Here is an 18,273-nt window from a genome sequence, read left to right on the forward strand (position 1 = left end):
TTCTATAACCTGTGATTGGTTTACATATATGAATACCAAAACATTGTATGTGAAATAAAGAAATAACAGAAACAACAGCCTGTACGGAATCTATTTTTAAGCCATCAATAACTGCGAGGGAAGTTTAACATATATTGCAGAATTGTATTATTTTCCAAAAGTATGACAAAGGTATTAGGATTCTAAAGTACTTATATATTTTAAAGTTCCCTGTTCAAAATCTCATTTGTTTTCTTAAAAATAACCCCACCTAATTAAAAATTGTATTTTTAATGATTGATGAATTTTCTCCAGCATTATAACAAGGGGGGAATAAAGAGAAAAAGTTAATGAATTACAGTTATGATCTCATTTGAATTTTTTTAGACTGCTTGAAAAAATGTTAAGTAAATTATCCAAATATCCAAGCAATTTGGACTTTTGGAAATGGAGATACAGATAGTCCTTGACTTACAACTGTTCGTTTAGTGAACAAAGTTACAACGGCACTGAAAAAGTGACTAATGATGGTTTTTCACACTTATGACTGTTGCCGCTTCCCCAAAGTCCCGTGATCAAAATCTGGCACTTGGCAACTGGCATGTTTATATGAGAGTTGCAGTGTCCTGGGATCATATGATCATGTTTTGCAATTTTCTGACAAGTAAAGTCAATGGGAAAGTCATACTCACCTAACAACCGTTACTATCTTAACTGGTGATTCACTTAACAACTGTGGCAAGAATGATCATAAAATGGGGCAAAATTCACTTAACAGCTGTCTTGCTTAGCAGCAGAAATGTTGGACTCAATTATGGTTGTAAATCAAGTACTACCTGTATTGGACAGAAGGAATAAACAGACTGGCCTACTTAACAACCAGAAAAGTGGACTATAATATATAGATTGAAGCTCTTGATGAATAATCAGAAACAATTCTCTAGTTTTTATTTTAAAATGTTGACTAAAAAGAAATTAGTTTCACTTACTCCGGCATGAAATTTTTGACAGTTTATCTGCAACATAATGTATCTTGAGCTTTAAAAAGTAAATAAATTTAATTTGTCAGATGTGGCTATGATATATGTTTAGTCTAGTTTGATACAGAAAACATTCTGGTTATGTTTCATTGCATTTACTTTTCTTCCAATCCAGTTTTCCTCCTTGCCAAACACTGGTGGTAGATTTAACTGAGAAATGGCATCTGATGCAATAGACTCTAATATCAAAAAACAGCTGCAAATTTGGTTTCTTTAATAATATTCTAATAATAAAGATTATTAAAGACAGCTCCAACTTAGAATTAAGGCAAAATTTCCTGACAGTGAGAACAATTAATCAGTAGAATGGCTTGGATGCTCCATTACTTCCATTACTGGAAGTTTCCAAGAAGAAATTGGGAACTACCGGTAATTGTTTAAAATGGTATAGAGCCTCCTATTCAAGCAAGGTATTGGATTAGAAGACCTCCAAGGTCCCTTCCAACACTGTTATTCTATGTTCAATCTCTGAATCACATTACCAGTCAGATCTTTCTCTGACAACACTTAAGATATTCCTGAGCACATTGTAAGCCGCCCTGAGTCTCCGGAGAAGGGCGGCATATAAATCAAATTTAAAAAAAAAAAAAGATGTTTTCCCTGAGAAGGGAAAAGAAAATACAAGGTAACAAATGAGATCTCACTTGCAATAATAAGATCAAAAACTTCTTGTATATAAACCCCTTTTGAAAATAGTTATCCTGGAAAAAGAAACAGCTTTGAGAAGAGAAAACATTTCTTCTGCTGTTCCCTGGCTTCGGAGTGCAAAACTTTAAATACCAGCTACCCAATACCCAAAGTAAACTTCTTCCACTTAAGCAGAACTAAACATACTTAATGACTTGTAGAATGTTTTCCTAAGCATATTTTCCTCTGAAATAACTCCAACTGAATTTAATTCAAGTGTTCTCCCAATACTTGCATTTCAGACTGCAGTATAAGTACCTCAGAACAGAATTGACACAATGTATTTGATCGTATATTTATGTTTTGTAGTGTATATGCAGCTAAAATAATCAAATTCATATGTAAATAGAATGACTAAAATTAAATGAAAACATTACTGCATGAGTAGGTTGAACTAAAGAGAAAATGCAATAATTTCATAAAATATCATTCAACAATGAGAATTTCAGTAACCATGTAAACGAAATAATAAAGCTTATAATGAAAGGGACAAGGTTTGTGTCCATCTCCCCTTTTGACTTAGTCTTTTATCATCTTCTTTTTTGAAAGTGAAGAATAACTGCTTAGTCTTATTAGTCATAGTTTGTCATTTTATTAAACTGACAAGCTGTAGATTATCCCAGTGATCAATCTCTTGAAGCACTTTGTTTGCCGTAAGATGCATTATAATGTACCATAAAGCAGTTGTATAATTGTAACCAGTCAAATCAGACAATAAATATTCTACTGCATCCCCAAATGTATAAGAATGTTATGGAAACATGTCAACTCAATAACTGGCACAAGCCTATTTTATAAAGATAAATTCTATTTTACTAGAATTAAATGTACAGCAATTATGTAAATGTAGGTATGATTTCATCTCCACAATCATCTATGACAAATAAATAAATGTGTACATGTATATATTGTATATACTGTGCATGCATATGTGTGAATACTCAGATCATTTTTTTTTCTGAAAATATACATTTATTTTGTGTGGACATGTATTTTGTTGCATCACTACTATTTGTACAAAACAGGACACAAACAAAATAATATAACTGGAGGCAGTTTTACAAGCTTGCAGATTGTTTCTATTTTGATCATTCACTGTGATTGCATGAGAACAGTACACAGATGCATAACAGTGAGTATGTTTGTATAACAAGCTTTTAGCAGAAATTTTAAATTCTAAGTTTTTCATATCCCAGTTTCCATTACTGCAGCAGCAGTAATTTGTGTCTACAACATAGATGACAGAAGTCACTAATTGTCATGCCTGAATAGATAGAAAGCGAGAGAAACAGACGCACTAATGGCCAAACACATTCTACAAAGATGCGGGCAATTAGGAAAGCTGACAGAAATATGGTTAGTGATAGGCCCATTCCCAAAGTCTTTTTTTTAAAAAAAGAAGAACAAAAACAAAAATATTTACTACAGAACAGCAGAGGCAGGGTGGCATGAGATAGAAAAGAGAAAGAAACTGCCACAGGCTGGAAAGATCCACTTACTGACGCTGCCACAGACTGCCATGCAGTATTCCTCAGTGTCAAAGTTGTTTCGGTTTCCACCACATCCGCCGTAAAAGAATGGGGCACATTTTCCTTCAGTCACATCAAAGTACCAGCGGGAGATCATTGCTCGGCAAGGACCAGTCTCAGCTTGTTCAGAGCACACTTCTAATTATAGGAGATGTGGAGGAACTACATTTAGCATGAAAGTGGAATTGTTCATTCTATTCTATATACGTTCATTTGTATATGTAGATATGTCTCTACATATTTTCCAGGAAACAAAAAATTGGAAGTGGCTTTTCAATGAAGAAGTTTTATACCTTTATTACAGCATCAACAAAATTTTACTGCTTCAAGTTCCACTCTTTAAATTAAAACACATTGTTCTTGTTTTAGGTCAGTGCTTAAAGTCTATCAGGGAAGATCTGAACTGAAGACAGTTGATTCTATGGAAAATGCTCCTGTGTCACCTTTGTTACGAAACCATCTCCCAGAATGAAAAATGATGAGATTCAAATTCAACTACTTATTAGTATTACTCATTAGAGGTCAGATCAACTCAACAGTGTTCCAAACCTGTGGGGGAGGGAGAAGCAATAAACTTTTTTTTAAAAAAAGTTACACAGCACGTAGTCATATTTACCTTCTATTATTTTAGTTATTTTTAATTATGGCCATCTATTTCAAAATACAGGGTCTAGGTAGCCTCTACAATGCTTACATTTCATAGCTAGTTTTTATTTAGATTTTCAGTTTTATACATTTTTAGATTAGAAATAATTATTCAGATCCTTTCACTCCACTTGATTTCATAATAATAATAATAATGATGATGATGATGATGATAATACTATTTGGATAACCTTTGCTATTTCTTCTTAATTGAAGTGGTATTTTCTATTGTCAACACTTTAGTAGTCTTTAAAAGGATATTATAAACTTTGTCATGTAAACTGTTTATTCCAGTTGTTCCCACAGAATACATTTTTGCTAGCTGCAAAAGTATATATAAACATATGAATAGTGCAAAAACACATTTTCTTCAAAATGTCCCCTTCCTTTTAATTTCTTAACAAAACCATACTGCCTAACTTTGAAATGAAATATTATGAAAAACCTATATGTTTGTTAGGGGTATATGGATTGATAAATTATATAAGAAAAAAGTAATGCTTTTTTGCCAAAAAGAAAACAAGTAGTTGTGGAAGTGTGCAAAACATTCTGATTTTAAAATATTTCAAATGTTTAACATGCCAGAAATATGACCTAATGACCTTTCCTAAAAGTGGATATAAGCTTAACTTAACATCTGAATATGGCCCTTCAGTTTCCTCTGTTTAAAAGAAATGAAAGAACAAAGCTAGAGCGCATATTAGGTGAGAAAGGCTGCTGGTGGTTTAATATAGTTACACATTAAACTGCAGCCAGTAACTTGTCTAAACTGGTCAAAGTAAGTTTCATGCACACAGATATTGGAATATATTATGTGGAATAACATAAGTGAATAGTGCCATTCAGTTCAATAATGCTTACGCTACAGCTCAGCATTCAAAATTGAGTTCCCAGGTTAAATTTTATCAATAACCTTAAAAATACAAACTAAAAATTATTATAACTAAAATATTTATATTTAAAGAATAAACAAAGACTTTTTTTGAGTTAAACTATATCTGCAAAATTACATGTTTAATTTTTAAGTATTTGAATCATACTGATGATCTTATATTTGTTCCAATCATTCCTTCCTTTTCTTTTCTTTGGTTTCTCCCACAAAATATGTTAAGAGAAATGGCTGACAACAATGCTGGCCAGGCATCTTCAAGTGTTGTGCTGTGGCAACAGCTGCATATTAGCTCACAAGACATGGCATTTTTTTAGACATTTCATAAACAGTTGAGAGAGTTAGTAACATGCCTCTTGCCTTTTTTTCTAATATTTTTTGAGGAGTATATTAAACAACTAAAATTAATACAACAACCTAATATAGAAATACTGTGTGTATGTGTATGTGTGTGTGTGTGTTGCAGAGAAAAATCAAAGCAAATTGAAAAAAAGAACTTCCCTTTTCATACTCAGCAAGTATAGTCAACATTAGTAACTTATCACTGTCTTTTAAAATATATACTCTTGCTTTCTTCTGACAAAGAGTTAAAAGAGGCAGTGCCCTTTGAAAGGGCAAAATTACCGCTTTGGAAAGAGCTCCAGAAGAGGCTACTTTCACCTCCACAACATTGGTTGAAGGACTCCAATCTGGGCTGTTTGGGCTAACACTGTGGGATTGCTCACACTATCCACTAAAGGTATCCATTCTAGGCCTGCCTCAGTTGGCACTCAAGGTTTTCTATAATGAGCAGCTATAGCAAATGCACTGTAAGTAATCCCCAAACTGATCAGCCTATAAAACTTTGATCAGTGCTGCAGGAGAAGGCAGCTAAAAAGAACTTTCCCTTATATTTCTAGAAGAAAAAGATTAGAGGATATCCAAATTAGGATATGGTGAAGAAATCAAATAGCTTGCATGACTTGAATCAGTTCATTTAAGCAAATCTATTCCACTTCATAGTGTATGATTAACAGATATGTTGTCACAAGACCAAAACTGGGAAAATAAAAACAGCAGAATACAAGTCTGGGAGAAAATTATTTAGAGAGTATAGAGTAGTATATCATGGCCAATAAAGTAGTCCTTAAAAAACTACTCCATATTCTGGGAAGTTTTAGAAAGGGAAATAAGATTTTGAAATACAAACATGTGTGACCTGTATTGTTAATTGTGAGGATTTAGGCTAAGAATTGTGAAATGTATTGAGTTATTAATTGAATTGAGATTTAAAGTGGGTGAACAGAAGGGTAATTGTTTTGATTAAATAAATAAGAGTAACTTTTTTATAAGATGGTAACGGGGAGATAGGTGATTTAAGATTAAGTATTGTTAATAGTGAGGATTTAGGGTAAGAATTGTGAAATGTATTATGAGGTATTAATTGAATTAGGATTTAAGGGGGGTTAATAGAAGAGTAATTGTTTTGATTGAGTAAACTTGAGTAAATTTTCTTTAAGATGGTATTAGTGGAGATAGGTGATTTAAGATTAAGAAATAAATTTTATGGCAAAATAGAATATATAACATTTTGTTAAAGATGATAAAAAAATTGTATAAATTGATGACCGGATCAGGGCTCTGTTCCAAAAAGATGTAATTTGTGTGTTGAGAAAAATAAAAATAAAAAAACTTTTTGCAAAAACAAAAAACAAAAAACCTACTCCATATTCTCAAAATACTGGTTTATGCCAACTATCTTTCAATTACAAATATCTCAGCATTGGGCAGATGGTTGAGAAGATTATATATATGTAGTCCAAGACATTTATAGAATAAATTAATTTTCATTTTTTTTCAATCGGATTAAAACTTGCCTTTTTTTCCTAATTTCATATCTACACTAATTTCAATATGATACAGGCACATATTAAATACATTTTAATAGCAATGTGAAATAAAAGGTCTCTCATAAAGTATCATACACACAAATGGATAACAAATGACTCAAGAGATGTCATGCAGAACTACTTCATATTCAGTTGTTGACTTAAATATAAAGCTGAAATGAATAAATAAAATTTAAAAATATAAACAAAACAAAACCACTTATTGCTTTATAAGATTTATAAGCTTTTAGAAAACTAAGACACATTCCATTTCTAACAAGAAATAAACATTTTCCACAAAATGGTAACGCTACAAGAAATACAGAATTAAACATTGTGGCTTCATGCCAAACCAAAGAGGAAAAATAAACCTCTTTACATATTTTCAATAACTTTCTCAAACTTTAAAAGCTTTTTGCTTCCTTTTTGCTATATAGTGTAACAGATTACTTTATATAATTTAAGGATGCCAAATAGTTATCTCTGCATTGCAGAACTAGCAATGAATAAAGCACATGCAATAAAGAATCTTGAGCAAGATTACTGAACCCAGGAACCATTTTCTACCTGCCATAATGTTTTACAGCTACTCATGAATACAAAACTCTTACAACTAAATCAATGGCTCCAGACATATTCTAGTTTTTTTCCAATTTTTTAAATCATATTGACTATTGTGGAGAGGTCCTATGCTTCCAAATAAATTTCATAAAATATTTGACATCTAATTCATTGTAGGTATTTGTTTGTATACACCAAGAGCAGCTCTCCAGCGCACATGCATGGGAGCACTGGAAACCGGAAGAGCAGTTCCCTGGCGCGCCTGCCAGGAAGCTGACCTTCCAGTTTCCTGCATGCACATGCGCGCCAGTCACTTAGTCTTCTGGTTTCTGGTGCACATATGCACGTGAAGACCAGTTGGCCGGTATGCATGTGTGCGCCGGAAACCAGAAAAGTGGAGACCAGCACGGAAGAGCGGAGACCAACTGGAAGCTCAGCGAAGACCAGCACCCTGGAACCCGGAAGAGCAGTGGGTGACAGCTGGCGTGCCTGGAGAGAAGGCCCTGCATGCCACTTCCGGCATGCATGCCACAGGTTCGCCATCACGGACGAAGACTAAACATCAAAAGAAATGATTTAAATAAATGAAGCATATTATAATTTGTGAACATTTCTGAATAATTTACAGGTATTAAACAAGTTTTAAAACAGTTCTTTATTATTTGCTTTTTAAGAAAGAACTGAATTTTAAAAGATAATTTAATTTTTATTAAAATATTGCAATGAGGCTTCCCAGAACGATAAAAAAGGGAATAAATGATTTTTTTTTTTTGTTTTTTTTAAATTTGATTTATATGCCGCCCTTTTCCGGAGACTCAGGGTGGCTTACAATGTGCTCAGCAATAACCTTCATCCTTTTTGTATATTTATACAAAGTCAGCTTATTGCCCCCATAACTGGGTCCTCAATTTACCTACCTTAGAAAGGATGGAAGGCTGAGTCAACCTTGAGCCTTGGCGAGATTCGAACCTGCAGTAATTGCAGGCAGCTGGTCTTAATAACCAGCTTAATAACAGGGTGCCTTAGACCACTGTACTACCAAGGCTCTTGGGGAAAAAACCCTTCTTTGTATTACAACAAGGTAGCTTAAGGTGAAGAACTAATGACACTTCAACTATTAGAGATCTTTTATAACTGAAATGTGATTTCGAGTTCCCAGGTGAGGAATGAAGATCTAAAATGTCTCTGAATGAGCAGAGATTATGATGATGGCTAAGACCAAAAACTGGCAAGTAGACCATTCCACAGAACATCTCTGAATAAAGATAGGAGATCACCCACTTGTGCTCTGGATGGTTGCTCCTCACAAGGAAACAGCAATTTCCTGTGGGTTTGAATGTCAGTAGATGAAAGAAATAATCAGGCTGTCAACTGCAATAAAGCCTTTTAAAGGTCACTGAGTGTGCTAACTCATTTTCCAATCACTTTTGGAAATTACCTTAGAAGTCTTCTGCTCCAACAAATGGCTGTTCAATCTCTTCTTGAAAGCCTCCAATTATAGAGCACCCATAATGCCTGGAGGCAAATGTTTCCACTGATTGTTTGCAGTGTCAGGAAATTTCTCCTTCATTCTAGGTTGGATCTTTCTTTGATAATCTTCTATCTGCTACTTCTTGTCCTGCCCTCAGGTGCTTTGGAGAATAGATTGACCTCCTCTTCTCTGTGGCAACCCCTCAAATATCGGAAGACTGCTATCATGTCACCCTTGTCCCTCTCTTTGTTAGACAAATCCAGTAACTGCCACCATTCATTGTATGATTTAGTTTCCAGTCCCCTAATCTTTGTTCATTCTTCTCTATGCTCTTTCTAGAGTCTCAGCGTTTTTTATACTGTAGTGACCAGAACTGAGGGCAATATTCCAAGTGTGGCCTCACTAGTGCAGTATAGAGCAGTACTATACTTGTGATTTTGATGCTATCCCTCTGTTGATGCAGCCTAGGATTGCGTTGGCTTTTTTGGCAGCTGCAGCATAATTCTGGCTCACATATAAGTGGTTGTCCACTAGGGCATCTTAGATCCCTTTCACAATTACTGCTGATGAGTAAGGTACCACCTATTCTATACCTGTGCATTTGGTTTTTCTTGCCTAAGTGTAAGAGCTAAATGTAAATTCACCACTGAATTTAACTTTGTTGGTCCAATGCGAAATCAAGTCTATCAAGACCCTTCTGTATCTTGAGTCTATTCTTCTAAAGTGTTCACTCTAGCATGGTGTCTGCAAACCTGGGCCCAAGATAGGACCTTGAGGTACCCTAATGCGTGCTCCCCTCCTTATACTTGTAGTTCTGTTGAGGATTACATGTTGAGTGCACGTGATCAACTAGTTGCAAATCCATTTTGTGGTGATGCTGTCTATCCCAAATTTTTCTATCTTAAGAAGAAGTGGGCTGCAGCTTACTTTATCAAATGCCTTACTGAAGTCTAAGTAAACTATGACAACAGTATTTTCCTGATCCACTAATTTAGTCACTTTGTCAAAAAATGTAGTAAGGTTTGTCTGGCATGATCTGTTTTGACACAACTATTTTCTCGTTTCTAGGTGTTTGCATATTCATTGCTTAATTATCTTTTCCAGGATTTTCCCAGGCATTGACATTAAGCTGATTTGTCTAAAGTTTCCTGGATTTATTTTCCCCTTTTAGAAGACTGCAACCTAGGTCTCTGGTGGTTTCTGGTGCTCCAGGAGCTTTGAAACATTTGGTTCAGTGATTTTGAGTTCATATTTGCCAGAATGTGAACCCTGAGATGTAATCAATCTGGTCCTGATGATTTGAACAGTGGCTAAGACGCTGAGCTTGTTGATCGAAAGGTCGGCAGTTCAGCGGTTCGAATCCCTAGGGCCTCATAACGGAATGAGCTCCTGTTACTTGTCCCAGCTTCTGTCAACCTAGAAGTCTGAAAGGACATAAAAAATGTACATAGAAAAATAGGGACCACCTTTGGTGGAAAGGTGACAGATTCCATGCCGGCCACATGACCACGGAGACGTCTTTGGACAACACTGGATCTTTGGCTTTGAAATGGAGATGAGCACCGCCCCCTAGAATCGGGAATGACTAGCACATATGTGTGAGGGGAACCTTTACCTTTACCTTATAGTGGATTGGTGCTCTTTTACCATTTTCTTGCCTATTTTGACTAGTAGAGTCTTTATTTTGTTTTATGATAATGCTTTTGATAGGTTGGATTATTTTTTCCTTTTATGTAAAGACTAATGCAAAGAATTAAGCAGTTCTACTTTCTCTCTGCTACCTGTCACGTCCTTGCCATCTTTTCCCATTAGTTGACCATTTCTTTGACTTTAATCTTGTTTTTCCATGTTGAAAGCAACTTCATTATTTTTGACATTTGTTACAAGTCTTACTTCATTCTGAACCTTAGCTTTCCTTATTTCATCTTTGTAGATTTGGGCTATTTGTTAGTATTATGTTTTAGTTATGTGTCCCTCTTTCCATTTTTTATTCTTGTCCTTTTTGTCTCTGTTTATCAGAGAGTTCTTTATGCAAGCATGCTGGTTTCATTGGAGTTCTCTTATTTTTCTTTCTCAGTGGTACTGTGCTAGACTGCACTTTTATGATCTCTGTTTTCAGAGCTTCCCAAGCTTCTTGACTTGTTTTCTTCTTTAAGATTCCATCTATGTAATCCTTCCTAAATTCATCTCTAAACTTACGGATATCACCTCACTTAACGTCTTAAGGCACTCATTTGACTCTGTTCTATTACTTGTGCTTGCATTATGTTGAATTCCAGTATGACATAGTCACTCTCCCCCAAAGCTCCTACAACTTCAAATCCCTGTGTTTGGTTGGGTAGTCTGTAGTGTTCACCTATGACAATCTCATTTCTTTTTCCTATTAATGCAAATGCATTCAAGGTTTTCATTCTTGGTTTTTTACATTTCTATAGAGATATAGTTATTTCTTACATATTATGTGACTCTAACTTCTCTTTTGTTAGATCTATTTGTTTTGAACAATTTAAATCCTTCTAGCATTATTTTCCAGTCATTATTTTCCAGTCATGGGTTTCATTCCACCAAGTTTCATTAAAGGCAACAATGTTGTATCTGCCCTCATGTACTAAGACTTCAAGTTCATGCTGTTTGTTCCTTATATTTGTTAATGTATAGGCATCTGAGTCCAATATGACCAACCCTGTGTTTGCTTCCTATGTCCCCTGTTTTGTGTCTGAGTTTCCCTTCTTTTTCACCACTTGTTGATTGCCTTGAGGTATATGCTTGGGATTAGGTCCAAATTTTTTTAAAAAAAACCACACCAAAAAAAAAACTGTTCAACTATTAGAAATATTCAAAATGACAAATTTGAAAAATTACCTGGTGAATTTTCCTTTGTATTCGATAACAGAAAATTTAATTATTAGCTTGTGAAATTAAAATATTAGTAATAAACGGCAAAAAGCTAAGTAGAATCTGGTTCATGAAAGTTTATAAACAAATTAAGGGACTTAGGAAAATGGGGTAGTGGGACATTTGCTACAAGATATTGGAAATAATTATATGCAGTAAATAAACAGCAGTTTCATGTGAACCAATATGTTTAATCTCTCCTAAATCAAACAGAAATTTGAAACTTTTATAATTTCAGAAACTGAGTACTACTCGGGACTAAAGATTCCAGGCAGAAAACCCCCCTAGAAAAGCTTGTCTTTTTTTCCCTTTGGTCAGTATTGGAACTTGGGAAATAACAGAAAATGCTCTGGCATTTGAAATACTTGAGGACAGGGATAGGGAATTAATTTTCCCAATGCCTTAAGGAGCCATATGAGTAACTGAGACTGTTGTGGAGGGCCACTGCCCCGTTCCTGCTACTGTTGCAGATGCTGCACCAGCATCACACTCTCTGCCGCTGCCCTGCCCTTGCCACTGTTCCACCTACCATCACCGCTATGGTCCAGACAAGGACCACTCTGCAGGCCATAAAATGCCTAGAACTGCTTCAGAAGATTCTTGAATATTGGGTTCAAAAAACAGCAGCTTCATTCTCAGGAATGATGCATGTTTTATGAATAGATTATATCCAGAAATATTAAAGAAATTATTAATGAGAAAGAGAACATCTTGGAAAACACACAAGATAAAGAGAGGAAAGATATTTTGCTTGATGCAGAAATATCAAAATGTAAAGAATTTGCAGAATATTGGGAAATTAGAAAATTATGGACTGTAAGACAGAGTCAATAACTAAAGTGGAAATATAAAGTACAAGTCAAGATGATTGACCTAGATAAACAGTTTCTAGTAGACTAACAAAAGCCTTGAAGAAATAGTTGGTATTGGAAAAGGAAAAACTGAAAATAGATCAAATCTTATGATAGAATTTGCCTGAACTCAACATTAAGATTTTTAGAAGCAAAAGAAAGAAGTATAAATATTTTTTTCATCAAAGTTTAAATAAGACACGTTTGTATAAATATGGGATCCCTTTATGAACTTTTTCTTAACACTAGGATTGAAATGTTAATTAATGGATTTGAGTATGGATAAAGGATGAGTTATTGGAAGAAGAGATAGAAGTAGTCCTCAACTTACGACCACAATTAAGCCCAAAATTTCTGTTGCTAAGTGAGACATTTGTTAAGTGAATTTTGTCCCATTTTGTGACTTTTCTTGGCACAGTTGTTAAGTGAATCACTGCAGTTATTAAGTTAGTAACACGGTTGTTAAGTGAATCTGGCTTCCCCATTGACTTTGTTTGTCAGAAGGCCGCAAAAGGTGATTCCATGACTATGGGACACTGCGACCATCATAAATACATCCCAGTTGCCAAGCATCTCAATTTTGATCATGTGATCATGAGGATGCTGCAATGGTCGTGAGAAAAGAAAAAAAAGGTCATAAGTCACTTTTTTCAGTGCTGCTATAACTTCGAATGGCCACTAAAAGAACTGTTGTAAGTCAAGGACTACTTGTACTTACATGTAATATATCAGGGGATGATGAATTATTACGTTTATTTGTCCTTAAGATTGAAGACTGAAAGCTACTTATTTATTGTTCTTTCTCATATTCTTTTTCTTTATTTTTTGATACACTTTTAATTCTCTTCTTTCTTTACTTCTACTCTTTCTGTGTTTTATTTGTATTTTTTTACTACTGTTATTAAAACCTTCGATAAAAGTTATTAAAAACACGGAAATGTGATCTTCTTTCTTGAGAACTTAAGTAGAAAAATATAAAGAACTATTGGATTTAATATAAAGAAAGTAATCCAACTTTAAAGATAGTCTTTTCAAAACCCACTCAAATATAATGCAAGCATAATTTGCAATTTTAAATGTGGTATGTTTCACTATCCCTTTTATTATCAGTTTGTTCTCAAACACCACAATAATGTCACAGAGATCCTTATGAAGTCATAAGCCGTCAACAGAGGTACTATAGTTCACTAATAATTACAGACCTCAGAAGAAACAATGAATCAAAGAGGCTCTGATTTGCTGACATTGCAAAAAAAAAAAACATTAAACACAGCTTTACATGTCATACAGGGATATATCTGATTATAAAGTTTTGTTAATTTAACAGGAATGATCCAACTAAGTTATTATGTCACCTTCTTTCTCCACTCTTGTTTTTCTGAAAAAGAGTAATTGCTAAAAACAACTTTCATTTATTTTTTGCCAATGGGCAAAAAATAACAGGCTGCCACCTGTCATCTTTCAGGCACAAGTAACACTGTTATGTTCTTTAAAATGGAAGCATATTTGTTCTATCCAGAATATTTTGGCCGCCACTTCGTAAATATTAATGTTTCAAGAAATTATGATAAATAAAAATATACTAGGCTTTTATTTCCCTGGATGACCACCCTATTCACTTGTGCGTAAGGGCACAAGTTCAAACCTAGGACTTTATATGGAATGAATCATCACTTTATAACCCACATCTTACAATTCATCGAAAAATTTCAAATCGTGTTATTCTTGGGGACAGTACTCAGGATGTCCATGCTAAGGAGAAAGCGTTATTTCTTTTGTTCTTACTATGATTACAGGTTTGGGATGATAATTACAAGACTAATACTTCCAATGTGTTCTGCACATCTTGATTGTGGTTAGCAGAGCAAGTTCTTTAGAAATGCTGGAAGAAGAAATGAGGGTAAAGCTCATGGTTACTGTGGCATCTCTGGTTAATGATATTCAACCTCCAGGAAATGTATTGAGACTGTTTATTGCCTTCCCTCCATGAATGATTAAACCCAAACTAAAGTTTTGTTCTAGTCATAGAGAAGAAATACAGATTTCTCCTTCAAACAGAATACAGAATTCCATAAAATATTCATCCACTGTTTGATCAATATATGTGGAAATAATAAACCACCTTTTTAAAATGCCGGGCACAAGAAATTTATTATGTTTACTCCTGTGATGGCATATTACCAACTATGCTTTCCAAAAACTATTCTTGACTTACTCCTGCTATATTTTCTCTATGCTTCATTTCATACATCTTCATGACTATTTGATTACAAAACAAGAATCTATTATGAATTTTTCCAAATTCATCAGACAAAAAAATCCCAAACCTGAATTTTCAGGATGTAGCAATTTTCATGAGGCAAGAAGGTAAAATACAAGTTAATGTTTAACTGACAGGTATTTCAATACACGTGTAGATTTGAGAAACCTAAATAAAAACCTAATAAAATTTCAGTTTATTAGACTTTTGTGATAAAATAGTAAAATTAACATTATTTTACAAAATTTAATATTTCTATTTTTTTTTTTAAAAAATAGAATTTAAAACATACAGTATATTTTTATCTGCAACAACACTGACTTAAAAGTCCCAGAGTCCCCGTTTAAAATCAATGTATAAAAAATAAGAATGCAGGATCTTGACTGAAGTCCTGCAAAACACAGAGATTCAATTTATTTTCCGGTACCACGAATCATACTTTCTAAGAATTCTTGAAAAGCAATCTCAATCCTTTCAAAGCAAATCAGATTAGGGAAACCTTGGTTTACAAAGCATTGTTACAGAAGAAGCTTGGGTAAATATATAATGGTCAAATCAGCTGAATCTAAAATTTTATTGAATTGACATTTGTATCCTATACTTCAACCAAGAATAAATCTACAAGGAAAAAAGGCAACGTATCAAATCTCCTAGTCTATTTTTGTTACACACTGACCATTTTTTCAGCTTTATTTAAAACCATGACCTTACTGATATGAATCCTTCCTGTTTCATACCTTACTAAATATGTTTGTCACATGCTTGATTCTATTTTGAATTAAAAGTTCACATCTATTTTAATTCTCTGTATACCAATGTACAGAAAGATGAAAATCTTGATGATTCCGTTGGTTTTTTTTTTTTGCTTTTGAAAAGTCTGAGATGGAAAAAATATAAATGGAGCACTCAATTTTTACATCTTAGGAGAAACACATGATATAAATTATAACATAGAACACTTTGCTGTACACTTTTAGTACAGTAGTAAAGAATAAATGTGCACTGTGAAAAAGAGTTTAGGCATTAGCCTAAAACATCTTACCTCGAACAACCTCTTCCACAGACTCAGTAGTGGTAGTGGTAGTAGCAATGCTGGTTGTTCTTTCAGTGGCTTCCTGGTACTGATCTTCTGTAACTTCTTCAGCCTCATCACCGTCTTCATCATCATCATCATCAGTATTTTCATCTTCTACATCTGTAGTATCCCCTTCTGCTAGCTGCTCTTCTGTTACTTTGTCATAACTGCAAACAACAGATTTGGTCAAATTTTTGATATTGCTAATCCCATCACATCATGGAACAAACATGGCCTTACTTAAATTGGTCATCAAAAGAAGGTCTGGATATTATGGATGTAGGTGTTTTCGAGAGAATAAAAGGAAATAGAATCTGTAGAATTTATATAGCACTAGAGAATCATACAATGTGACTAAACAATCAAGCCAGAGAAAACACTCCTACTCGTACCCATTATGGTTAGGTTAATAGGATGAGTAGAAAGAGCCTGATTAGCAATTCTCACTGAATCTACTGGGATGTACAGTACTTTCAAATAAACATGGTCTTAACTAGACTATGTCTGTTACTGTTACAGTATCACAATCTTTCTTCACTGCGGACTTTCACTGGGTGATACATATCCCCTATTAAGTTTCTAACTCCTCCCAATACCATCCCTATCTAAAGATGGTTCGAAGATCAATCTTACCTGCCATCTGCATAGTCTGCATCTGCACCTCCCCACCAAACGTCAGAATCATCTTCCTCGGCCTCAGCTGAATCAATATTGTCACTCTCATCTGCTACTAGGCAGCAAACAAACTCGACACCACGGAATTTGTCAATTCCACAGGGCAAGAGCATACCATAGTCGTGCAGATTCATTCCCTTTTCACTGCAGGACTAAAAAGAAAGCCAAAAAGAGACACAACATATATAGTCACCAAAAACTAGCTTTTAAAAACTGGTACAGACCGGGTTGGTGAGTCAATTGTCTTAGTGCTAATTCGAACTCTACATGGCACCGGTTCCCAACCCCCAGTCCGCGGGCCAGTAGCGGGCCATGGCCTGTTTGGAACTGGGACACAGAAGTGGTGGGCGAGTGCAAGTGTGTGAAGGCACATTTGTGAAAGTGGCGCATGCGTGAGTGCCACCATCCCCTCTCCCCCCCAGTCCACTGCTGCCTCCACCAATCTGCCAAGCCAGAAAAGTTGGAGACCGTTGCTATACAGCCAGAGTCCTTTGTAATAGTCTTCGCAACTTCAACATGAGAAAGAGTGAAATACACTGTTATATGTATACAATTTTGCTGTAGCATGATGAGTGAGTTTTATTCAGAAGTAATGTTAAGCAGACTTATTTTCTTCTCTTTTCTAAAGATTTGCATTTCCTCATGAGGAAATGTTCCCTACCTCAGCCTGGGAGAAACTAAGCTCATATTTGTAAGGATAAACCATGCTTTATTAGCACATGCAAAACACATGATGTCCTGTAGAGGCTGCTGTGGCATTAAACTTTCTGTATTACTTCATTTAGTATATTAATAAAAGATAATAGTGTGATTCTTTGTAAGAACAAAATGAACACAATATAGTGGTTTAATGTTTAAAACAATTCTTCGGGATAGAAACCCTAAGATATGAACCTATCAAGGCAGATTTGTCTAACAAAAGACAATATGCCACTTTCCTCTATGGGGTTGAAATTTAGGATTGCCTTAGCTGAGCTACAGTAAAATGTATGTTTATAAATCATGCTACATTTAGGAATACTATATAGCTATATATTATATATTATATTTCTAGTCTTTATGGTATGTAAATGTTCTAAATATATTCGACATTTTATCTTTTTCTTTTTCTTTCCTGTATTTCTGACTATTGAGAAAAATAATTAAAATCGATCCTCTGCCAATTATTTGGCAGAGCTATTTAACGATTGTCTCCTCAGGATACAGAACAAATGAAAGCAAGATTTTCCTCCTGGAGCATACAGGGAGTCCTCAAATTACAATTGGTACTTAATAACTGTTCAAAATTACAATAGGCATAGAATTTCTGCCCATAGTAAAATGTGTGCCATACACATATCTGTAGTCACATGACATTTTGGGTGCTTAGCAACTGGCTTGCCTTTACAACCAGTTGCAGCATCCTGTGATCTGAAACATTTTTTGCCTGTTTAGGAAATGGGTTCACACTTACAGTGTTTGCTTAGTGACCACAGATTTGCCTAATGACTGCAATGATCTGCTTAATGACCATCACAAGAACTGTCATAAAATTGGGTCCCAATTGCCAAATCCAGTCCCAATTGTGATCGTAACTGAAGACAACCTGTAATTCACTTTATATTTCTGGATCTGATTTATGTAGTTTCAGCATTTGCTCTATTAGGAACATCTTAAAATGGTCCCCAGAGCTTTTATCTCACATAAACATTTATAACTCAAATTTAATTCTTCATGATTATATTGTCCAATGGCAATCGAGAAAACATTACTCTGTTATAATTAGTTTCAGATTAAATTATTAGTTTGAAAATGAAAATAATTTACATTATGGAAAAATGTATATGTCAAAAATATATCATAGTCTGA

At 34.6% G+C, this 18,273-nt stretch overlaps 1 protein-coding gene across 4 annotated transcripts in view; it reads right to left on the bottom strand.

The window, feature by feature from the left end:
- The window catches only part of APP (amyloid beta precursor protein), a 120,693-nt gene that overhangs the window by 27,179 nt on the left and 75,241 nt on the right, over window positions 1–18,273 (bottom strand). For 2 of the 4 annotated variants that reach the window (XM_087895050.1, XM_034427277.3), the window contains exons 5-7: window positions 16,384–16,577; window positions 15,718–15,917; window positions 3,206–3,373 (exon numbers count right to left, since the gene is read on the bottom strand). In XM_087895050.1, coding sequence (XP_087751176.1) covers window positions 3,206–3,373; window positions 15,718–15,917; window positions 16,384–16,577 — 562 coding nt within the window. The remainder of the gene's footprint in view (window positions 1–3,205; window positions 3,374–15,717; window positions 15,918–16,383; window positions 16,578–18,273) is intronic. The other 2 variants (XM_087895051.1, XM_034427326.3) reach the window with 1 other exon arrangement.

Source organism: Pantherophis guttatus, chromosome 5 (assembly GCF_059756535.1).
Source record: "Pantherophis guttatus breed Tessera chromosome 5, ASM5975653v1, whole genome shotgun sequence".
Lineage (NCBI taxonomy): Eukaryota > Metazoa > Chordata > Lepidosauria > Squamata > Colubridae > Pantherophis > Pantherophis guttatus.